Below are 25,194 nucleotides of genomic sequence, written 5' to 3'. Positions count from 1 at the left end.
CACCTCCTCATCAGACTATAGATTTTGGGTCCATACCATTACTAATTCATGTTAAGGGTAGACCCTCCCTCTCCCTGAAGGAAACCTGATCGGGATCAATAGAAATGACCTTGGGCTGGTCTGGGCTCTGTTCAGCAGGGTGTAATGTCACACATCGTTACACAACGTTCAGATAGAAATGTATTGTTTAGAACATTACATGTCAGCTAAATAGGGGGATCATGTTAGCTCTATTCATTACATTTCTATCTGCTTGCAACGGTCTGAATGTTTCACCTCACTGAACACACCCCAGAAGGGAATCTGACTGATCTCTCCAGGCGGCGAGTTGTATTAGGAGCTGGATTCAATCCGTATCGCAAGAAGTATTGAGGAAGATCCGCGTTATTGCTCGATTGAAATTTAAAGGTGTTGTTCCTCCGTTTGCGGAGACTGCATTCACGGTAAATTCTGCATATGTCCCTAAGGGCGGGATTCAATCCGAAACCGCACTATAGTGCATTGACATTTAAGGGGTAATTTCCAATTCAGCCGACATCTGCAGTGTTTACCTGAAATACGATCTCCGCAAACTTTAACAGCCGCATTGTCTCCAAACACGATCGGATTGATTGCTGGCCTAAAGCTTCATTATGCAAGCAAATACATGAAGAAATAGATGATCAAACCAGGGGGATGTAGTTGATGTATTTTATTGTGAGATGGGGAGTCATAGAAAAAACAAACAAAAACTATCACTATAAAAATGATCATGGATTAAAACAAGTACATATAAAAGAGGTTGTGGCCTTGACGTAGTATACATACAAAGTAACAAATTGGCACAAATAAAACACAAAAAATTTCAATATTATTTTGGCTTGGCAAAAGGACAGGTTCATGGTTACGGGTCATCCTTCAATACAACAGCACACTCATGCTATTAGACATACAGTTAGTTCTCAAAAAGTTTCAGTAGCTTCATATTAAAGTGGGCAAAAGGTAAAAACTAACATGAGAATGAATGGATTTAGAAAGGTAACATGTTCCAATTTCAGGCTTGTGGGGTGTGTTGACAACTTTACATGTGTTTTCGTTCTAAAACATACTTCAAAATGCCAGAGCTTTTTTTTTTTAGTTCCCACCTTTGTTGTAGTCAGCTTACATTTGAAATGATTTTCATACTAAAATATATTATTGTATTAATACAAACTACAGTATTGTACACTACATTGTGTAATAAATAACTATAAAGAAATAAAAAATAAAAAAAATACACATAAATATAAAATGTTTCTATAACTAAACAGATAACCCATATCATTGGGAATGGGAAAAATACTGCCTTTTCTGAAAACATACAGTACACACATTTTAACATGAACATACAAAACAATCCAACAACAAAACAACAAAATAATACTGACAGGTAAAAAATATTGTCTGAATAACCATTATGGGATCATATTTGCCTACTTTTGTTACCTGAAGAGAGCGCGAGCTTTTCACAAGTGTTAAACAAGTGCACTGGAATTGGACTGGGGAAAATTATACATTTCAAGGCAGGAAATATTTCAAAATCATGTTTCGCCGTTCCGTTAAAACATTGTAAGTCCTTTTAGTCTTTGATTGCTCTGATTTATAAAAGAGGCAGATCTTTTATCTCAAATATGTAATTCATGTCTAAATTATAATTCATGGTAACGCTATAATCTACAACATCAGGACAAGTGGTAGTGAGCCAAAATCAAAATCGGCTGAAAGAGTTGACATGTTTGAGCTGCTATCAAATCTGGGCCTCGACACAACCTGACAACAGCTGCTAAGGAAAAACAGCAGTATTCAATGGCACTTTTGATACGCATCATGTCTTCTTGTTTTGCATAAGGCTGGGAGTGGGAATAGGATTCAGGGGGCAAATGATCTGCCGATTTGTTCTTCTTTCTTATTCTGCTTGATCTGATTCTGTACATGTAACACTGATGATAACAGATTGATGAAATGAACAAACGAACGAACAGAACATTTTAGAACAATGTATCAATGCAGACTCCTTCGATACCCCCCCCCTTGTCTTCTTCTTCATCTATAAGGTAATCAACTACTGGAATATCATCATGGATGAACTCATCTCACAATCGTTTTCTTCTTTAAGGCTCACAATCCATGTACAACAAAAGGTATGCTAACATCCCCAGCTAACATGCTGATGATGTATACTGTAAGTCTAGTGCCATAACACTGAAGGGTAGACAACACAACTGTTAGTGCCGTAAGTAAACCAAGCCACTTGTAGTGCACAGGATCTTTTTTCCTCCAACTTAATAAAATACTGATCTTTTTTTGTTCATTGGCAATAAAAAGATATAGAAATCTCTCCTAACTGTACAGGTTTTTAAAGGTTAAAATATGAGGGATAAAATTAGTAACACTGATAAAAAGAAATGACCCAAGGTTGATTTAGTAATAAAACATTATCTAAAACGTGTCGGCTCTAGCTTCCAAAGTCCGTATAATGCATTTTTTGTTGTTAAAATTTGTGTTTTAGTTTTTTTACAAATACATTTTCTAACACTGAAAATGTTTCTCCTCCTGTGGAAAAAGCCACTAGTATTTTTTCAGGCACACCTGGATTCATACACAGTAGTGAACTGAAATGCAGCGTCCGTCAGAGCAATCCAAACTTTAGCTCTCTATCCTCTCCCCCAATGTCATGGGGAAAAAAGATCCTTCCATTTCATTAAGGAAGAAGCACGGGTCTGGTATCTCCCTGTTTTAATTCGGATCACCTTTCTCTCCTGTCGGTGTCTGGTTCTTGTCTTCTGAAACAGTGTTCCTGTTTGTTTCACCTTCATTCTCTTTCATGACCTCGCTTTCCTCCGCCGCCCTCGACCCTGACTCTTCCTTGTCCTCCGAGGTCAATCCTTTCTCTGTGTCCATTGTCTCCTCCTTCTCAGACAGCGCCTCCTTCTCAGACAGCTCCTCCTCCACCTGCTCCTCAGCCTGTTCCTTCTCACCTTCATGTTCCTCCTCTTTCTCCCTGTTCTCCTGTACCTCTTGCCTTGTGTCTGCCTTTTTCCCTGTAACCTCCTCTTCCTCCTGCTCCTCCTTTACTTCAACCTCCACTACCCCCTCTTCTTCTCCTTCCTCCCCTTCACCCCCCACCACTACTCTCTCCACTCCCTGCTCTTCCTCATTCTCTCCCTCCTCTCGACCAGTGTCTTCTTCCTTCTCCCCCTCCGCCTCGTCCTCCTCGTCCCCTCCCTCGTCTCCTATCCGCACCACCTGTATATCATCCATATCCAGAACTCTGTCTGGATCCCCCTCCACCTCCTCCCCTGCCGCTGTCTCCATGTCCTCCTCCTCTCCCTCCTCCTCGCTCTCCTCCTCGTCCTCCCTGGTGCTGCTCCCTCGCTCGTCAGAGTCCAGGTGGGAGGAGGTGGGCCTGCTGTCTGACTGCTCCTGCTGCTCCCCTCCGAGGCCCAGGGCCAACCCCACAGGGCTCTCCATCTCCTCCTCCAGCACCTCCTCCCCTATACCTCCCTGACTTCCTTCCTGCGCCTCTTTCTTGCAATAGGAGTAACGGTGGTTCATGTGCTGGGAGTAGGAGCCCGAGTGAGAGAAGCGCTTGCCACACTTGTCGCACTGGTAGGGCTTCTCTCCAGAGTGGAGACGCATGTGTTCTATCAAGTGGTGCTTGTGTTTGAAGGCCTTCCTGCAGATACCGCACTCGTGGGGTCGCTTGCCTGTAGCACGGGAGAAAATAAACAGTCAATAAAAAGGTATCTGAAACAGAGTGATAAAACATTCAGGCTCAGGGTTATTGTTGAGTGAAATCACAGAGTAACACCGTATGGGCTTGTAACAGGGGTTGCACCCTCCTTGAAAAATACAGGTCAAACTGTTGTAATTCCCCAGACTGTTGTGCTCGTGAAATGGTTTGGATTATTGCGCCAAAGTTCGGTGAAACCCATATTATTTATTATCAGGTATCCATGGTAAATATTGCAAACAACGCAACAAAAAACAGGACAAAGTGAATTTGGAAGTAAAAACGGTGGTTCTACGGCAGTTATCATAGTCATAAAGACAGAACGCCTCAGAGTGGGTTGACCTGTGCTTGGCCACAACACTACCCATGTTCTCATTTAAAATTACTAACAGAGCTCTGATGCAACATCCCTTCAACATTTCATACCGGAAGGTAATGTGGTTGGCAGGGGGAGTTCTGGTGGAGTGCGTGTGTGTGTGTTTATTGGGTAATAGCTGCTGGAATAGTGGTGTCCACCCCCCTTCTGCAATATACTGAAAATTTCCCCCTTCAGTTTCACTTCGCCTCATGTTTTCCTGAGGTCTCTCTGGGGAGGTGCAGTGAGGCTGATGTTCAGTAGGTATGAAATGGAAGAAAACCGTCTAAAATGGGGAGGTACTATGTGAGCATTTTATTTTTCAGTTGCAAAGCGATTCGCTGCATGTCGCACCCTAAAGAACACGACCCAGGTCTGATTGATCTAGTCCCTGATGTACCTGTGTGTTCGTATTTATGTCGGAGCAGAGAGCTGCTCTTCTGGAAGATCTTGTCACACAGGTCACAGGCGTACATCCCACTCTCCGTTTTCCTCATTTTCTTCCTGGAAGGGGCAGAGTCTGAGTCGTTCAGCTCTTCCATGGTGGACACGCCCTCTGAGCTGGTGTCCTGACGCTCCTCCTGAACAACAAATATCAATACATGAGAACATATAATTATATAATTTATTATGACGTATTCTGTCAGATCTAATATGTGTGGATATATGTAATATAATGTTTACTGTTTTTAAGTATCAATTGTAACAGTAGTACAGTAATACAGTTATAGAGAGGCCAGGAGAAGTGTCATTCTCGGATTATAACGGTTAACAATATGTGCAAGACAATAATACAGGCAATTTAGAGATGGAAGTGATTTTGTGGAGGTGTTTTTTTGGTTTGTCATTCTGTTTCTCAAGGAAAACAAATCAAATCAAATGTTATTTGTCACATGCGCCGAATACAACAGGTGTAGACCTTAAATCAAATCAAATGTATTTATATAGCCCTTCGTACATCAGCTGATATCTCAAAGTGCTGTACAGAAACCCAGGCTAAAACCCCAAACAGCAAGAAATGGTGTAGAAGCACGGTGGCTAGGAAAAACTCCCTAGAAAGGCCAAAACCTAGGAAGAAACCTAGAGAGGAACCAGGCTATGAGGGGTGGCCAGTCCTCGTCTGGCTGTACAGTGAAATGCTTACTTACGAGCCCCTAACCAACAATACAGTAAAAAAAAAAAAAGTTTTTAAATACGGATGAGAATAAGAAATAAAAGTAACAAGTAATTAAAGAGCAGCAGTAAAATAACAATAGCGAGACTATATACAGGGGGGGGTACCGATACAGAGTCAATGTGCGGGGGCACCGGTTAGTTGAGGTAGTATGTACATGTGGGTAGAGTTATTAAAGTGACTATGCATAGATGATAACAACAGAGAGTAGCAGTGGTTTAAAAGAGGGGGGCAATGCAAAGAGTCTGGGTAGCCATTTGATTAGATGTTCAGGAGTCTTATGGCTTGGGGGTAGAAGCTGTTTAGAAGCCTAGACTTGGCGCTCCGATACCGCATACCTTGTGGTAGCAGAGATAACAGTCTATGACTATGGTGGCTGGAGTCTTTGACAATTTGTAGGGCCTTCCTCTGACACCGCTTGGTATAGAGGTCCTGGATGGCAGGGAGCTTGGCCCCAGTGATGTACTGGGCCGTTTGCACTACCCTCTGTAGTGCCTTGCGCTCGGAGGCCGAGCAGTTGCCATTCCAGGCTGTGATGGTGCAGCTGTAGAACCTTTTGAGGATCTGAGGACTCATGCCAAATCTTTCCAGTCTCCTGAGGGGGAATAGGTTTTGTCGTGTCCAAGGAACTTGAAGCTCTCAACCTACTCCACTGCAGCCCCGTTGATGAGAATGAGGGCGTGCTCGGTCCTCTTTTTCCTGTAGTCCACAATCATCTCCTTTGTCTTGGTCACGTTGAGGGAGAGGTTGTTGTCCTGGCACCACACGCCCAGGTCTCTTACCTCCTCCCTGTAGGCTGTCTCGTCGTTGTCGGTGATCAAGCCTACCACTGTTGTGTCATCAGCAAACTTAATGATGGTGTTGGAGTCGTATCTGGCCGTGCAGTCATGATTGAACAGGGAGTACAAGAGGGGGCTGAGCACACACCCCTGAGGGGCCCTTGTGTTGAGGATCAGCGTGGCAGATGTGTTGTTGCCTACCCTTACCACCTGGGGGCGGCACGTCAGGATGTCCAGGATCCAGTTGCAGAGGGAGGTGTTTAGTCCCAGGGTCCTTAGCTTATTGATGCGTTTTGAGGGCACTGTGTTGTTGAACGCTGAGCTGTAGTCAATGAATAGCATTCTCACATAGGTGTTCCTTTTGTCCAGGTGGGAAAGGGCAGTGCGGAGTGCAATAGAGATTAGAGGTCGACCGATTAATCGGAATGGCCGATTAATTAGGGCCAATTTCAAGTTTTCATAACAATCAGAAATCGGTATTTTTGTGCACCGATTTGCCTATTTAAAAAATATATATTTTTAAATTATTTTATACTTTTTTATATACATTTATTTAACTAGGCAAGTCAGTTAAGAACACATTCTTATTTTCAATGACGGCCTAAGAACGGTGGGTTAACTGCCTTCATTTTCACCTTGTCAGCTCGGGGGATCCAATCTTGCAACCTTACAGTTAACTAGTCCAACGCAATAACGACCTGCCTCTCTTTCGTTGCACTCCACAAGGTGACTGCCTGTTACGCGAATGCAGTAAAGCCAAGGTAAGTTGCTAGCTAGCATTAAACTTATCTTATAAAAAACAATCAATCATAACCACTAGTTAACTATACATGGTTGATGATATTAATACTTATTATCTAGCGTGTCCTGCGTTGCATATAATCTGACTGAGCATCTAAGTATCTGACTGAGTGGTGGTAGGCAGAAGCAGGCGCGTAAACATTCATTCAAACAGCACTTTCGTGCGTTTTGCCAGCAGCTCTTCGTTGTGCGTCAAACATTACGCTGTTTATGACTTCAAGAGATGAGGCTGGTGTAACCGAAGTGAAATGGCTAGCTAGTTAGCGCGCGCTAATAGCGTTTCAAACGTCACTCGCTCTGAGCCATCTAGTAGTTGTTCCCCTTGCTCTGCATGGGTAACGCTGCTTCGATGGTGGCTGTTGTCGTTGTGTTGCTGGTTCGAGCCCAGGGAGGAGCGAGGAGAGGGACGGAAACTATACTGTTACACTTGCAATACTAAAGTGCCTATAAGAACATCCAATAGTCAAAGGTTAATGAAATACAGATGGTATAGAGGGAAATAGTCCTATAATTCCTATAATAACTACAACCTAAAACTTCTTACCTGGGAATATTGAAGACTCATGTTAAAAGGAACCACCAGCTTTCATATGTTCTCATGTTCTGAGCAAGGAACTGAAACGTTAGCTTTCTTACATAGCACATATTGCACTTTTACTTTCTTCTCCAACACTTTGTTTTTGCATTATTTAAACCAAATTGAACATGTTTCATTATTTACTTGAGGCTAAATTGATTTTATTGATGTATTATATTAAGTTAAGATAAGTGTTCATTCAGTATTGTTGTAATTGTCATTATTACAAATATATATTTTTTAATCGTCCGATTAATCGGTATCGACTTTTTTGGGCCTCCAATAATCGGTATCGGTGGTGAAAAATCTAAATCGGTCGACCTCTACTAGAGATTGCGTCATGTGTGGATCTGTTGGGGCGGTATGCAAATTGGAGTGGATCTAAGGTTTCTGGGATAATGGTGTTGATGTGAGCCATGAGCAGCCTTTCAAAGCACTTCATGGCTACAGACGTGAGTGCTACGGCATGTCATGAAGTGATGGTGTAAGTTGACTAATACCACCTTATTTCTATAGCTCTCAAGGTACCATAACCTCATCAGAACCAAACAGCTAGTAACACTTTTTATTGGCTGAGTGAAAATCATCCCACCTTGGTGTTGACCCTGAAAACCAGTCATCCCCATCATCATGACTCATCAATGGTGAGTAAAAAAAAACTCAGAAACACCCTTTACTGTGCCCATCCCTTCCTGGGTATGGATATGGATGTGTCCCAAATGGCACCCTATTCCCTTTATAGTGCACTACCTTTGACCAGGGCCCATAGTGACCTCTGGTCAAAAGTAGTGCACCACAAAAGGTAGAGCCGGGATGATACCAGTATCATAATCATTTTCCCATGGCAACAATGACAACACGAAGCAGACCAAACTCGTCAGGTATCGTCATCTCCCTAATATAGAGAATAAGGTGCCATTCCGGACGCATACTACAACTGAGTATTCAACACTGAGACACTGAGAGAGAGAGAGAGGAAGTACAGCACAGTAGCATCAACATCGTTAAGGAACTGATATATAATACCTATACGTACAGCGAGGGCTTTTAACAAGGCATGCTCTATGCCAGTCCACTTAACAGGAAAGCATAATACAACAACAAAAAATCAATGGTGAGACAGGAGGCTGGGCCTTTAAACAGATTCCTACCAATCAATAGGTCTCTACAGTAAGTGCTGCCTCATGTCTTCTGGCTCGGTGACTGCAGCAGCTTAGTGCTGGGCTGGGGGAGTGATGGCTCTTCTATCCATCATTATGGATCATTAAGTGGCCTGGCTCTTACTTCTAATACTACTGCATGAGAGTCTTTTGGCAGAATTTAGAATGGCACTTTCTGTATAAAATGCATCCGGGATGTGTTAGACATTTTTAAAACATTTTGACACTAATACTTATTTCACATTTTGAACATTCACATATCATGAGCCACAATAACTGTGTTGGCAGTATACTATAGCTTGAAACCCAATTTAATTTTATTCCACCTCTCTCTCCGTCTTTCACCCAAGAGCGAGGGAAGAGAGGAGCGCTAGAACTCCTCCCTTGAGTACTCCGGTCCACCTTTAACCCTCCTCCTCCCAGCGCTGAAGCTAAACAGTTCATCACAGGAGACAAAGACAGCGGTGCCAAAATACCACCGCCTCCACCCAGAGCTACAGGAGAGAAACTCATTCAGCTGAGACTGAGGAGAGTTCCCATATCTCCAGCTCAATAGGTGGAGCTTAACCTTCTCAGTATGGCTAAATTGCAGTGGGCCAGATCCAAGAGAACTGAAGCACTAAAGGGGCTATAGACGCTGAAGTGTTGAGGGAGGCATCTGTCCTAGGCCTTGCTATTTTACTCAAAGCAGATGAAACAGGTAGAATGAGATATAGGAGGAATGATTATACTGAGAACTTCCTATTCTTCCAGTACCTCGTCCCTCACTACACATGAGCCAAGTCAGTCAGAGAGGAACAAACAGCAACATACTGTTCAGAGAGACTAGGCAAGAAAACAACATGATTTTCAGTACCGCACCTGCAATACCAATCATGCTCGACTGTTTTCATGTAGTTCTCTCTCTAACTGGCAAAACAAATTCCCATAGTACACTCTTCGGGGAAAAAAGTGCCATCTAGAACCTAAAAGGGTTCATCGGCTGTCCCCATAGGAGAACCCTTTGGAGAACCCTTTTTGATTCCAGGTATAACCCTTTTGAGTTCCACGTAGAACCCTATACACAGAGGGTTTTTCATGGAACCCAAGAGTTCTACCTGGAACCAAATAGGTTCTACCTGGAATCAAGAAGGGTTCTCCTATGGGGACAGCCGAAGAAACCTTTTGGAACCCTTTTATCTATGTGTAGTCATACAGACACAGCAGATGCTTTTCTTGCAACTGACTTGAAAAGAGCATCTGCTAGGCCTTTGTTATTGACCAAAATGTAAATGTAAACTGTGCCGCTGCTTTGACCTTGGGGGGTCCAGGCTGGGTTCACAGTAGGCTGGTGAGGGGAGGACAGCTCATAACAATGTCTGGAATGGAGTAAATGGAACGGTATCAAGAACATGGAAACGCTGTGTTAAAGTAAAGTAAGTTACACAAGTCTTGGCTTTTGCGAGCCGGAATGGCTAACGTGAGGCTGTGTTTGATACCGTTCCATTTATTCCATTCCAGCCTATTTGAGCCCATCCTCCCACATTAAGGTGCCACTAGCCGCCTGTGGCTGGGTTACTGAAAAGCACATTGTGACAACTGTTGCTGTGAAAAAGGGCTAGATAAATACATTTGAATGATTGATTGATTAACCAACCTTGATGCCGTTGACCTGCAGTGTGGTCTTCTCCTGTGTCTCTGTCCCTGCAGGGCTGTTGGCTGTAGCTGTAGTGGTATAGGTATAGGCCAGCTGTGGGATGAGGATAGTCTGGTTGTTACTGGTGGTAACTGCCCGGAGGCAGGGCATGCCTGCACGGCCCTGGTCAGTGATGGCATAAATGGTCCCGCTGGGCAGCTGAGTGGTCATGATACTGATGGGGTTGGCACTTTGTGGGCTGGCGGTGTACAGGGACACAGGTTGACCAGTCACGTGGTGGCCAGCGGCGCCAGCGAGCGGAAGTTCTTTCTTTGTTGTGCAAGTCTTTGTCAAGTTCAGGGGTTCGTCCTGATGGGAGTAAACAGCGGCGTGGTAAGTGGCGGCGGCTGCGGCCTCCTCTCGGGTGGGCTTTGGTAGCGACAGGTCCAGAGGGCCATCAGTGCTGTCTGAGGAGGAGGGTTTGGCTGGGACGGGCCCCCCGGCGGTCAGGTTTAGTGGTGTGGGGGAGGCTGGGGAGCGCATGGAGCCGTTGACCTCAGCCGGAGTGGCCTCGGCTGGGCCGGACTGCATCATGGTGGGACCCTCTGTGTCCTGCTCCGATCTTACCTTAGGGGACACAACTGTGGCCCCAGGAGTCTCAGACAAGGGTCCCTCTTCCTCAGACGGAGGTGTCGGAGCTCCTAGTGAAACCTGACTGCTCTGCATCTTGTCAAACCACTTCTTGACCACGTCGGTGGGCAGGCTGACTGAATCTGAGATCTTGCTGAGCTCCTCCTTGGTTGGCTCAGCGTTTAAGGCGAAGTAGGCCTTGAGGAGGGACAGGAGGTTCTTGGGCTGGTTCCCGACCCCCTTGGACAGTAACGAGGCTATGGGCGACTCGGATTTGTCCCCATTGATCTTGAGGCCTGAGGCTTTCTTACAGTGCTCGAGTGCGTGGAGCATGTCCAGACCACCGGGGCAGTCGTCACAGAGCAGACAGGTCTTAGTGGTCTCGCCCCCCTCCTCCTTCTCGTTTTCCTCTTCCATCTTCTCCTCTTTGCTCCTGGGGGGCCTGCTGAGTGTCAGGTCCTCTGGGAGTCTCTGCTGGGCCTTGCTGCAGGGCTCTATGGCAGCCTCGGCCAGGGGCTGGCCTGGCATTGTAGCCAGGGTCTGAGGTTCCTTCTTCAGGTTCTGGGCAGTGAGCTGGGTCTGGCTGGGATCGAGGCTGTAGTTGATGATGATCTTGGTGGCGTTGCCGTCCTGACCGATGATGGGCAGACTGATGGCTGAGATGAGCTGCTGGTGAGGAACACCCGTCGCCCCTGTGCCGGTCCCCGCTGCCTTGGCGTTGTTCTCCAACATCTGTCTGATCATGTTACCGTCCACCGCCACCTTCAAGATGAAGATGATAATGGTTTGTTCATTGTTCAACAAATAATTGTACAAATAGCAACAAGCAGCTCTTTACAAGTATTTCATGAATTGTAAGTTGTATTTCAACTGATGATGCAGACAATTACATTGATGGAAGCTACAATCTATTTGCAATATTAAAGCTGATCTACCCCCTTAAAAAAAAAGTTGCATTTGAACTACAATTAAATTATTAAATACATAGTACACTTTAGTCCTATTACAAGTTGACAAATCACCTTCAAGATGTTCTGCAGGTCTGCCAGGTTGATGCTGATGGGAGATACCAGACCCATGGTGGGGAGCATCACAGCCTGCACCGCACCCTGCAGGGGGGCCGTGGCACGCCCGTTTAACACCCCTCCATGACCATTTCCTCCCGTCGTTGCTGGAGACAACACCATGGCCTTGTACTCATAGTCAACTGGCTCGCTCTTGATCTGATTGAGGGGTAGTTGCTCCTGTAAAGGTTTATCCCAGATCTGTGTGCGTGTGGTGGAGGAGGGCGAGGCGGGCATGGCTGGGGACGGGCACTGGGACGCCTTGGCGCTGGGCCGGGGGCGGCCGTTGACTGCCGAGATCACGCTGATGCACTTCTTACTGCTGATGTGGGAACTGTAGGAGCCCGAGTGGGAGAAACGCTTCTTACAGTTGGAGCACTCGTACGGCTTCTCTCCTGTAGAGACAGACGGCCATGCACAGACAACGCACACACACATGACCTCCATTAGGAACAGAGCTAAATGAATCAATCTCCTCGGGGAAAAAGGGACTAATGCATTTCAATGACGCTTAAAGGCTGAGGATAATGGGTCCATTGGGAAATACTCTCTAGTTGTTGGCCGGAGCCGCCAAAAGAAACACAATTATGTCACATTAGGACGAAGCACAATGCTCCAAAACACAATCTAGGACACATGAATACACAGAGTTACTAAACATAAATATTTGTTGGATGGAGGCAGAAACATTGGTGCGGATGGTGTGGCCAATAGAAACTCAAGTCTACAATTACCCCAACCTTTTTTCCACATAACAAAATACACACGCACGTTCACAAACACACACGCGCACACACACACACACGTGGACACACACTCACACACTGAGGGGTCCACTCACCGCTGTGGATGCGTAGGTGCTCCTTCAGGTGGTGCTTGTACTTAAATGCTTTTTCACATTCGGTGCAGTTGAATTTGCGGTTGCCCCCCGACTGCGTCACGTGCCTCTGTCAGACAAAGGGAGAGAGGGTGAGGGGGATGGTCAGTTCACTTCAGTCACACACTCATGGAAACAGGCACTTTGTGCTACTTTCAATTCATGAAACAACCGCTTTAAACAATGGCTAAAAACAATGGTTAAATACCAGGATATTAAATTTATCATCGATGTGATCAACACTGAGCACATGCCATGAGCCTACTTTCCCACTTCCTGGGTTTCGGACACGAAGTTCACATCACTTTTTATCTACACTCGTAGAAAAAATGGTTCCAAAAAGGTTCTTTGGCTGTCCCCATAGGATAACCCTTTTTTGGTTCCAGGTAGAACCCTTTTGAGTTCTATGTAGAACCTGTAGAACCTTCTATAGAAAGGGTTCTACATAGAACCCAGAATGGTTCTACCTGGGAGCAAAAAGGGTTCTTCAAAGGGTTGTCCTATGGGGACAGCTGAATAACCCTTTAAGGTTCTAGATGGCACCTTTTTTTCTAAGAGTGCACTCTGTAAAAAAATAAAAAAAATACAATTGGTAACATAATAACCTGTAAGTTTTTTTTTTCTTCAAATGTTTAATTTAACCTTTATTTAACTAGGCAAGTTAGTTAAGACTAGGCAAATTTAACTAGGCAAGTTAGTGTTAGTTAAGAACAAATTCTTATTTACAATGATGGCCTACCCCGGCCAAACCCAGACTACGCTGGCCAATTGTGCGCCGCCCTATCCCAATGTTTTTGTCGCAATGCTTTGCTTTATCTTGGCCAGGTCGCAGTTGTAAATGAGAACTTGTTCTCAACTGCCCTACCTGGTTAAATAGAGGTTGGGGAAAAAATGTAATAAAATCACAGCCAGATGTGATGCAGCCTGGATTCAAACCAGGGACTGCAGTGACACCTCTTGCATTGAGATGTAGTGTCTTAGACCCCTGCGCCACTCAAGAGCCCCCTAAATTACTGTAAAGAATTATGTTACCGTTTCTTTGGAATTTACGGTAACAATGTACTTTTTTTTAACATAACTTACAGGTAACTCTGTCAGTAAATTACTGTAAAAACAACCGTTTTTTTTAAAGAGTGTACATAATCTATACTACACACTACGCAGTGCTGTAGCTAGTAGTTAACAAACAGCAGGTATAGTTGTGAATCTATCTATAAGTGTTATGTATAGGGTTGTGTCTATAAGTACCTGGTCTCTACCAGCTTTGTGGGCCGTCATGTGTCTCTCCAGCTGTGTGCGGTAGGCAAAAGTGTAGCTGCACTGGGAGCAGCTGAAGTTGTCCTCGCTCTTCTCGTGGCGCAGCTTGATGTGCTCCTTCAGGGACGTGTAGCGCTTGTAGCCGCGGGAGCAGTAGGGACAGGTGAGGAGCTGGGAGAACGCATCCGGAGTGCCTGGTGGGGGGGGGGGTAGAGAGACGGGGAGGGAGGGAGCATGAGAGTGGGTGTGGAGAGGTCTGTAGACTAATCAGACGGTCAATAGAGAGTAAGGATTCTTTGATGTGGTTGATTGACAGACAGACACAGGAGTTCTGGACTGCTGTTTCACCCATTTCACCCGGTACTGACCGATCCTCTGTTAAGACTAACAGGGGTCTGTAAACACTAACTACATGACAGATGCTGCAACATACTCTCACCTGCTGGCTGGATACTGTTGGTTATTCATTAGTAACGTAACAGGTGTCACAACACTCCTGCTCTCGGAGTCGGAAAAGTGCACTCAACGGCCCTAGTTTACATGAGTAACATGACTAGTCTGCGTCTTTACAATATTGGAATTCAAGGCCTATATCTTAAAAAAACAAAACACCCATTGGTTTCAAATGAATGCCCAGACGTTGGATAAAAGGCGTCTGGAAACACGGTAGAACACGGTGAGAAGACATCATGCACACCTAGCTCCAGGTCCCCAGGGTTGTTATGCTCCACTGGGTCCCACACAGGTAAAGTATTACCTGTTAACAGGTGATGTATTAATCCTCCCTGCTGGCCAGGTGAACCTCTCAGGATGTGAACACACACACACATTATCTCTCTCACACACACACACACACATTATCACCCAGGTAGGTACTAGTGACTCATCACTCACACAGACGTGTTGCTATTTGCTGTTTTTCCTCCTGTGAGGCTGACAGGTAACAGCCAAAAGCCCTTAACTCATAAAGAGCCCAGTGTGTGTCCATTTACAGCAGAGAGAGTGTTTGTGTTAATGGATGGGGGGGGAGGGGGTTTAACACCTTCAGAGGACGAGACAGAAGTCAGAACAACACAAGGTTTTTCCTGGAGGCAGAAAACCTGCAGTCCCAGAGGTGGAGGCGTTGTGTGTAAAACCTGCAGTCCCAGAGGTGGAGGCGTTGTGTGTAAAACCTGCAGTCCCAGAGGTGGAGGCGTTGTGCGTAAAACCTGCAGTCCCAGAGGTGGAGGCGTTGTGCGTAAAACCTGCAGTCCCAGAGGTGGAGGCGTTGTGCGTAAAACCTGCAGTCCCAGAGGTGGAGGCGTTGTGCGTAAAACCTGCAGTCCCAGAGGTGGAGGCGTTGTGCGTAAAACCTGCAGTCCCAGAGGTGGAGGCGTTGTGCGTAAAACCTGCAGTCCCAGAGGTGGAGGCGTTGTGCGTAAAACCTGCAGTCCCAGAGGTGGAGGCGTTGCGCGTAAAACCTGCAGTCCCAGAGGTGGAGGCGTTGCGCGTAAAACCTGCAGTCCCAGAGGTGGAGGCGTTGTGCGTAAAACCTGCAGTCCCAGAGGTGGAGGCGTTGTGCGTAAAACCTGCAGTCCCAGAGGTGGAGGCGTTGTGCGTAAAACCTGCAGTCCCAGAGGTGGAGGCGTTGTGCGTAAAACCTGCAGTCCCAGAGGTGGAGGCGTTGTGCGTAAAACCTGCAGTCCCAGAGGTGGAGGCGTTGTGCGTAAAACCTGCAGTCCCAGAGGTGGAGGCGTTGTGCGTAAAACCTGCAGTCCCAGAGGTGGAGGCGTTGTGCGTAAAACCTGCAGTCCCAGAGGTGGAGGCGTTGTGCGTAAAACCTGCAGTCCCAGAGGTGGAGGCGTTGTGCGTAAAACCTGCAGTCCCAGAGGTGGAGGCGTTGTGCGTAAAACCTGCAGTCCCAGAGGTGGAGGCGTTGTGCGTAAAACCTGCAGTCCCAGAGGTGGAGGCGTTGTGCGTAAAACCTGCAGTCCCAGAGGTGGAGGCGTTGTGCGTAAAACCTGCAGTCCCAGAGGTGGAGGCGTTGTGCGTAAAACCTGCAGTCCCAGAGGTGGAGGCGTTGTGCGTAAAACCTGCAGTCCCAGAGGTGGAGGCGTTGTGCGTAAAACCTGCAGTCCCAGAGGTGGAGGCGTTGTGCGTAAAACCTGCAGTCCCAGAGGTGGAGGCGTTGTGTGTAAAGCGCTATTGTGTAGAGTCCACATTTGGGAGGTAGGGGTAGAAAAGTGTGATTTTTTTGTTTTGTTTTTGTGCACTGCTCTTGCTCTGCTGTGCTTAGTTCAGACCTGGGACGCTATGTGTGTGAGTGGAATCCTCTGGCTAGTCAGTTAAATGATGTATCAATCAATTAACTACCAGTGAGAAAAGAAAACCAGTACTTTGGCCCTGTACAGCGTCAAACAGTGGAGAGTAGATGCACAGGTGGTGTGAGTGTTTGTACGTACCGTTCTCGTCATGTCCGCTGGCCTCTGGCGTCCCTTGGCGTGGCTCGTCCTCCGGCGCTTCTGGGTAAATGACGGCCGTGTCTCCCTGCTGCAGCATCTCTTCCACCAGAGCATCCGTCCTGCCATCGTCCTCCCCGTCTGAACCACACTCCTCCCTCGCTGTAACCCACAGAGACAGGATGACTGTTTACACGAGGACATGAGGAAAGGACATCAAGGACCTCTTCATTGTTCTAAGACCTCACCATTGTAATACATCATTTTATCATGTTCCTTCTATCTAAAAAATATGATTCTTAATTAGAACTGTGACCTCCAACCAGACACACAGGTAAGTCAGTACAATCGAATGCACCCCCCAGAACCAACCAATCCCCATAGCTCCTAAATCCCCAGGCCTGCATAAACCTCTGGATAAGAAATAACAACTTTCCCACTGTGGTGCCTAATATCCCAATACCCCAGTAAATGAGATCCGTTATCAGGGAGCATGTTCTCTCCTCCGCATCACATCAGATGCCGTCGCTCCACTAATGAGGGCTAATTAAGGAGCTGTAGGCAGCAGTGTAAGCCGAGGACACAGTTAGGAAATGAAAAGCTTCCGTCTCTCTGCCTCACTTCCTGGAGCACATACAGCAACAAAGTACAGTGTGTCAGCAGTTTTAAAAAACACAACTACACCTAGCATCATTATTATTAAGTAGTATTATTATTATTAACCCTTAAAAACCAGTGAAAACAAGGGGAGGGGGGGTTCTATTATCCTGTTGGAGCGAAGGAAGTGAGAGGATGATGGTGATGATGAAACACCTAACAACAACGTTGACCTCCCTAAAGAGATAAAGCATTATGCAACCGTTTAATTTACTGAGCAGACGCTGTCGGCCGGGGGAATTGTATTCCCCTGCTAGTTTCTTCAGGGTTGGGTTGAGGTTGTTCTGTGAGTGTGAAGGGCTGTAAAGGTCTGACAGTGAGACCCAGCTGTGTGTTGCTGTGTCAGATGGGAGCAATGAGAACTTGTACGCTCCGTGACTCAGCAAGCCCGGCAGGCCCAGTAAATTCCAACAGCTCTCCTCCTGCAGGGCCCAGCCCTCTCCTGACGCTCTCCTGTGCATTATAACAGCGATGAGACACGGTGAGAAATGGACGGTTCCACTACACGGAACACACATCCCCACGCCAACCACGCGGTACACACACACAGTTACTGGTTACCATGGTGATTAAATACTTTCAGCGGAACCACCCCCATCCTGCTGCCTCACATCAAAGAAGGGAGAGGAAGGAGAAGGAGAAGGAGAGAGAGTGAAAGGGAATGTGAATGAAAGAGACTGGCCAACAGTGTATGTATGAGAGAGAGAGCTCTGCGCCAGGTGCTGAGAAAGTCAGATTGCAGGATTATATGCATCCTCAGTATAGAATGGAGGGATGGAGGGGGCAGAAACAGAGGAGAGCCTCCTAACTCTCACATTAAGCCACATCTTTACTTCCCATGACCTCAGTGGAACCATCTCTCTCTCTCAACCATTCAGGAACGTCTTAACAGCTCTTCACTGAGATGGATTTTGAAGATTTCCATTTTCATTTAATAACATGACGCAGCTAAATAACAGCCTGTTTACCCAATCACGTGCGTTTTTGTTGCTGTGTCTACAGTTACCTGATCCCTGCCTCACTCTGGCTCTCAGAATGATGTAACAGCCCTCCAACACACACAGCTACCCCGGGAGACTGTGTGTGTGAGGTAGGGTCGCTCTGAGGGTCGGGACTTCCAGGTCTCTGGTTGTTATGGTTAAGGCCCCCTCGCTGTCTCTCTAAATTAGAGCTGAAGGCCACATGGTTCAAAGCCAGTCAGGCAGTATATGAAAAGTGGCCAAACATCACTCTCAGACCAGTTGTGTGCTGACACATTGGACGTGAACGAACTGAAGCACGAGTGGAAAACCTGGACAGACTCTGGAGTTCTGACTAAACCCTAAAGAAGATTCATTCAAAATGCATTTTGTTGTACATACCGTTCAACATCCAGCGTCAATCCTTGATGTAAAAACCCTCTAACCTTGTGCTTAAATAAAAAGTTCAATCCTCGCTTACAGCAGTATCCCATGTTCCTAACTTTACAAGACAACGACATCAGCATTTCCTGTCCTGGTTGAACTGGAGTCACCTTTGACCCCTACTTCCTGTGGCCGTGCATCCTGCCCCTGTTAGGTACCCTCTATAAGGGAAGGAGAGGGGAGCCAACGTGTCTCAGAGATAAGCAGTTCCACAACAGAGAGTGAGGGATAGTCTCACATAGACCCAGTCCATTCAAATAATCTTGAAACAACAGGATGCAAGCCAGTGTGGTGGAACCTGGGATGAATGTGAGCTATATCCTATCTACGCTATACACTGAGTGTACAAAACATTAAGAACACCTTCCTATTATTGAGTTGCACTTCCTTTTGCCCTCAGAACAGACTCAATTCGTCGGGGCATGGACTACAAGGTGTCGAAATCATTCCACAGGGATGCTGGCCCATGTTGACTCTAATACTTCCCACAGTTGTGTCAAGTTGGCTGGATGTCCTTTGGGTGGTGGACCACTTTTGATACACACGGGAAACAGTTACGCGTGAAAAACCCAGCAGTGTTGCAGTTCTTGACACGCTGGTACCTACTACCATACTCAAAGACACTTCAATCTTTTGTCTTGCCCATTCACCCTCTGAATGGCACACATACACAATCCACGTCTCAATTGTCTCAAGGCTTAAAAATCCTTCGTTAACCTGTTTGGGATGATTTAGTCAGTCACGATGGATTCACCACACAACTTTCCCAGTACTCTATCTGTCCGTCGGTTTCCCTTTCCTTTCCTGTTCTTCCAAGGTGTCTTAACTTGATGACTGAGGGTCCACTCATGACAAGCCCTACTGGAATGTATTATGACTCCTACTGTAGTATTCATCCTGAGTCAAGGCCCATTCTAATGTACTACTGAGACTCATCTTCACGGGAAACGCATGAGACATTGCAGAAAAGCTATTAGGTGATTGGCATCATACTGTGCATCGAATCCTGCGACGTGAGCAGGAACAACTCTGGGGTTTATTATATAGTTATAGATGCCATGCCGTAGCAGATACATGCCATGCCTATTAACACAGTAATCACACAGAGTGGAAAGAACCCTGCATAGTTCCACATTGCCAGTCAGTCAATACCTCCTTCCCCCTCCTCAGTCCTCAGTAACAATAATCATCCAGGCTGTTCACTGAGGTGGTTAAGGCAGTGTTTTACTCGCAGGGCTTTGGCGGTGCTACAGTGGATATTCATTTAGAAATAAATGAGTAATGACAGCGAGCAAGGGGCCGGTGATACCATATAATCAGGAAGAATGATTCAGGTAGAGAGGGGGAAAACGGAAGGAGGGAGCGAGGGACTGCAGCAGAGTGAAAACCACCCCTACGGTATGTTTCTCCTCACTTGGTCAGAGAACTGGCGTCAAGTCTTTCATTTGAGCGCCAGACAGCCAGAGTGACGGAAAGATTAGTGGGTGGCTGCAGTTTTCAATGGTTACGCTGACCTACAGTACAGAAAACTGTTTTAAAGGAAGAGGGCTGAGACTTGCATTATGTATAATCAGTTTAGTCCCTTAGCGCTGGCGTGTGAGAAAGGGAGAAAGAGAGAGAGAGAATTAGGAGGGAGAGAGAGAGAGATTATCATTTACAGAAGACTCGTACATTTCCTCAGTGAAAACAATGTACTGAGCGGTGTTGGGGGCAAAACATACGACATTATAAAATCCACGTACACAAACAGACATATTTCTTTCCACAGGGCCGTGGGGTGAGACAGGGATGCAGTTTGAGCCCCACTCTCTTCAACGAGCTGACAAGGTAAAAATATGTCGTTCTGCCCCTGAACAAGGCAGTTAACCTACTGTTCCTAGGCCGTCATTGTAAATAAGAATTTGTTCTTAACTGACTTGCCGTGTTAAATAAAGGTAAAATATATATATATATATATATACACTGCTCAAAAAAATAAAGGGAACACTTAAACAACTCCAAGTCAATCACACTTCTGTGAAATCAAACTGTCCACTTAGGAAGCAACACTGATTGACAATAAATTTCACATGCTGTTGTGCAAATGGAATAGACAAAAGGTGGAAATTATAGGCAATTAGCAAGATACCCCCAATAAAGGAGTGGTTCTGCAGGTGGTGACCACAGACCACTTCTCAGTTCCTATGCTTCCTGGCTGATGTTTTGGTCACTTTTGAATGCTGGCGTTGCTTTCACTCTAGGAGGGCCTGCGGCAGCACCTAGATCTTCTGCACATATTCTGTCATACCTGGGCCCTGTCAAAAAACCTCAGTAAGACAAAAATAACGGTGTTCCAAAAAATGTCCAGTTGCCAGGACCACAAATACAACTTCCATCTAGACACGGTTTCCCTAGAACACACAAAACTATACATACCTTGGCCTAAACATCAGCACTACAGGTAACTTCCACAAAGCTGTGAACGATCTGAGACACAATGCAAGATGGGCCTTCTATGCCATCAAAAGAAACATTAAATTTGACATACCAATTAGGATCTGTCAATAAATACTTGAATCAGTTATAGAACCTATTGCCCTTCATGGTTGTGAAGTCTGTGGTCCGCTGGCCAACCATGAATTAACAAACTAGGACAAACACCAAATTGAGACTCTGCATACAGAATTCTGCAGAACTCCTCCATGTACAACGTAAAACAACAAATAATGCACACAGAGCAGAATTAGACCGATACCCGCTAATTATCAAAATCCAGAAAAGAGCTGTTAAAATCTACAACCACCTGAAAGGAAGCGATTCCCAAACCTTCCATAACAAAGCCATCACCTACAGAGAGATGAACCTGGAGAAGAGTCCCCTAAGCAAGCTGGTCCTGGGGCTCTGTTCACAAACACAAACAGAGCACCAGGACAGCAACACAATTAGACCCAACCAAATCATGAGAAAACAAAAAGATAATTACTTGACACAATGGAAGGAATCTACAAAAAAACTGATCAAACTAGAATTCTATTTGGCCCTAAACAGAGAGTACACAGCGGCAGAATACCTGACCACTGTGACTGACCCAAAATGAAGGAAAGCTTTGACTATGTACAGACTCAGTGAGCATAGCCTTGCTATTGAGAGAGGCCACCGTAGGCAGACCTGGCTCTCAAGAGAAGACAGGCTATGTGCACACTGCACACAAAATGAGGTGGAAACTGAGTTGCACTTCCTAACCTCCTACCATATTCCCTTCAGATTACACAGACCCACAAAGAATTTGAAAACAAATCCAATTTTGATAAACTCCCACATCTATTGGGTGAAATACCAGTATGCCATCACAGCAGCAATATTTGTGACCTGTTGCCACAAGAAAAAGGCAACCAGTGAAGAACAAACACCAATGTAAATATAACCCATATTTATGTTTATTTATTTCTCTTTTGTACTTTAACTATTTGCACATCGTTTTAACACTGTATATAGATATATGACATTTGTAATGTCTCTATTCCTTTGTAACTTTTGTTTGTAATGTTTACTGTTCATTTTATATTGTTTATTTCACTTTTGTTTATTTTCTATTTCACTTGCTTTGACAATGCAAACATATGTTTCCCATGCCAATAAAGTCCTTTGAATTGAATTGTAATTGAGAAAGAGAGAGGAGGGAGAAGGGAGAGGAGAGAGAGGAGAGAAAGAGGGAGAGAGCGATAATTAAGAGGGAGAGAAAGAAAGAGATAAGGGAGGGAGAAGGAAAGTGCCTGATCAGGCATGGACCTGGCCAGAAGCCAGCTTTCTTGGGCTTAGACCGTTTCAGTATAACTCATGCTTTTGAAGTGTTTAATGTTCTCATGACCTGGCCAAAACCAATGACATTATTCTTCCCAAACTTTCCCTTTAAGAGGGAGCGAGCAGATGGAGAGGGGTGGATATGGATTATGTTGATGAGAGTGATATGTCTGGGGAGTAGGTCAGTCAGGTCTGAGAGAGCTGTTGAGACCGTCAAACCTGTCTGCATCACAGGCAGTCCACATAAAATAATACACAAATCTGTTTTGTATTGAGAGCTAAACTGATGACCAAACTCATCTTTCCAACCCAATGTAATGAAGAACGCGCAGGTTGGCATTTATTGAGATGACTCATGTACTGGAGGCAGCTCTGCAGAGTGGTCACTAGCTGGCACAGCCACAAAGTAATACAAAAACCTTAATCCTTGCCTTAACCACACTGGTAACCATAATGCCTAACCCTAACCTTAAATGAAGACCAAAAAGTAATTGTTTGTTTTTGTGAATTTTTACAATATAGCCAATTCTGACTTTGCACCTGGCCCATCTAGCGGAAACAGATGAATTCTGCCTCCAGGGCAAGACTCATGACAATAAACATCAACCTGCGAAAAACACACTGTTCTATAAGTATGTTTACATAGTCATATAAACATAACTCTGTCACGACATCAGTCCCTCCCACATATTCCACTGGCTAACACACCGAGCCAACTGAACCAGTGTCATATAAGCAACAATCCAAACTAAATAGCCCTGTAAACGACATGTACCATTAAATAAACCTGTTACATTACATATACACTACACACTTGGCACAGGCCCTAGAACCATACACGCACACACGCACACACACACACACCATGAGCTAATGCTCCCTGCGAGATGGCCTTGGGGCGGCTGTTGAAATGTTAACATCCTTTAACACCTCACATTGTTGTGCTCCGGGACCTGACATCAGACCCTTCCCGCAGTGATGTCACTTGCAAGTGTAGCGGAGTGTATGTAGGTGTGTGTGTCTGTATGTAGGATTGTGCGCGTGTGTGTATGTGCGTAAAGTAAAGCTCGGTTCAGTCACAGAGCCGTACAGGCCTCTAACGCCCACTAGCAACATACAGTTCTCAACGTGGCCTCTTGCCACTGGTCTATTTTAGTAAGTTGAAGGACTCTGCCCTGGTGGCATTGTCCTGCTTAAATATCAGGCTTCCTGTCTTAGTGTTAACCCTGCAGCCTGTAGTACCCATTTCCTTTCACTATCTCACAGTCACACACCGGCAGAGCCCGGTCAAGGTGTTACGTTCACTGTAAAGGGGTTGCCATGATTTTGACAAGAGACAGAGGAGGCTCAGTGGCGTACAGTACACCAACTGTAATATACAGTGCCGTCAGAAAGTATTCACACCCCTTGACTCTTTCCACATTTTGAATTTAAAATGGATTCAACTGGCCTACACACAACACCCCATAATGTCAAAGTGGAATTATGTTAAAAGAATGTTGTTCAAATTAATAAAAAAATGAAAAGCTGAAATATCTTGAGCCAATAAGTATTCAACCCCCCCTTTGTTATGGCAAGCCTAAATACGTTCAGGAGTAAAAATGTGCTTAACAAGTCACATAATAAGTTGCATGGACTCTGTGTGCAATAATAGTGTTTAACATGATTTTTGGATGACTACCTTCTCTCTGTACCCCACACATACAACACAGATTCAACCACAACGACCAGGGAGATTTTCCAATGCCTCACAAAGAAGGGCACCTATTGGTAGATGGATACCAAACAAAAAAAAAGCAGACATTGAATATGGTGAAGTTATTCAAATCTATTGACGAATCCGTGTGTCAATCTAAGCAACATTATTTTAAAAATCCCCATCAAAATCCGTCCGTTTTTTTTACATGGGCTGCGTCTCAATCCACCACATCCGCCTATGTCAGCCTTCCGCATCTGCGGTGGAAGGTGGGCGAGCTACAGTGGTGCTTGTCAGACCATGAGACATCCCGAAAATGTGTCTTCTCACGAAAACGTACGTAGCGTCCAAACGGTTTGGCCTAAAAACTATTATGACCACACTGTTGAAAGGGGAGACTCATGAACACGTTCTCCGTTTTGCTCTACGACCCCTTTAAGTGCCACCTGACTCGTCTGAAGGTAACCCACACAAATGAATGGAAATATGGAGGTAGGTTTGTGCCAACAAAAATAAGGGGTTAAATATGTGTCCAAAAATACTAAAATAATTCCTGAGCTTTCGTATATCTCCTACATATTGAACGGACACTTCAAAACCTTATTCCTTATGATTGATTCATTTATTTATTTATTTGGTCATTTATCAATGTATTATTCAATGCATTTTGATGATCTATAGCAGTAAATGCCAAATTCAATCTTTTATCAAATAATTGTTTTATGTATTTTTTTGATACACCTCCCCATGGGTTGATGGGCCTTCTATGCCATCAAAATAGGAAAATAGGAAAACACTGAGGCTGGATCAATAACATTGTAGTTACTCCACAATACTAACCTAAACGACAGAGTGAATTGAAGGAAGCCTGTACAGAATAAAAATATTCCAAAACATGCATCCTGTTTGGAATAAAGCACTAAAGTAATACAGAAAAAAAATAACAAAGAAATTAACTTTATGTCCTGAATACAAAGCGTTATGCTTGTGGCAAATCTAACACAACATCATTGAGTACCACTCTTCATATTTTCAAGCATGGTTTTATGGGCAAGGACTAGGGATTTTTTTTAGCATAAAATGAAACGGAATAGAGCTAAGCACAGGCAAAATCCTAGACATTGGGAGACAAATTCATCTTTCAGCAGGACAATAACCTAAAACACAAGGCCAGGGCTTG

The 25,194-nt window shown here is 45.1% G+C and overlaps 1 protein-coding gene across 2 annotated transcripts in view; it reads right to left on the bottom strand.

Annotated features, from left to right (window-relative positions):
* Positions 1 to 676: 676 nt before the first annotated feature.
* The window catches only part of LOC129822834 (zinc finger E-box-binding homeobox 1-like), a 68,446-nt gene continuing 43,928 nt past the window's right edge, over positions 677 to 25,194 (bottom strand). For both annotated transcript variants that reach the window (XM_055881277.1, XM_055881278.1), the window contains exons 3-9: positions 16,482 to 16,640; positions 14,032 to 14,234; positions 12,748 to 12,853; positions 11,865 to 12,301; positions 10,234 to 11,604; positions 4,507 to 4,687; positions 677 to 3,725 (exon numbers count right to left, since the gene is read on the bottom strand). In XM_055881277.1, the coding sequence (XP_055737252.1) occupies positions 2,755 to 3,725; positions 4,507 to 4,687; positions 10,234 to 11,604; positions 11,865 to 12,301; positions 12,748 to 12,853; positions 14,032 to 14,234; positions 16,482 to 16,640 (3,428 nt within the window). In that variant the 3' untranslated portion in view covers positions 677 to 2,754. The remainder of the gene's footprint in view (positions 3,726 to 4,506; positions 4,688 to 10,233; positions 11,605 to 11,864; positions 12,302 to 12,747; positions 12,854 to 14,031; positions 14,235 to 16,481; positions 16,641 to 25,194) is intronic.

This window comes from Salvelinus fontinalis, chromosome 25 (assembly GCF_029448725.1).
Source record: "Salvelinus fontinalis isolate EN_2023a chromosome 25, ASM2944872v1, whole genome shotgun sequence".
Taxonomy (NCBI): Eukaryota; Metazoa; Chordata; class Actinopteri; order Salmoniformes; family Salmonidae; genus Salvelinus; species Salvelinus fontinalis.
This window is presented reverse-complemented; position numbering and strand designations above follow the sequence as displayed.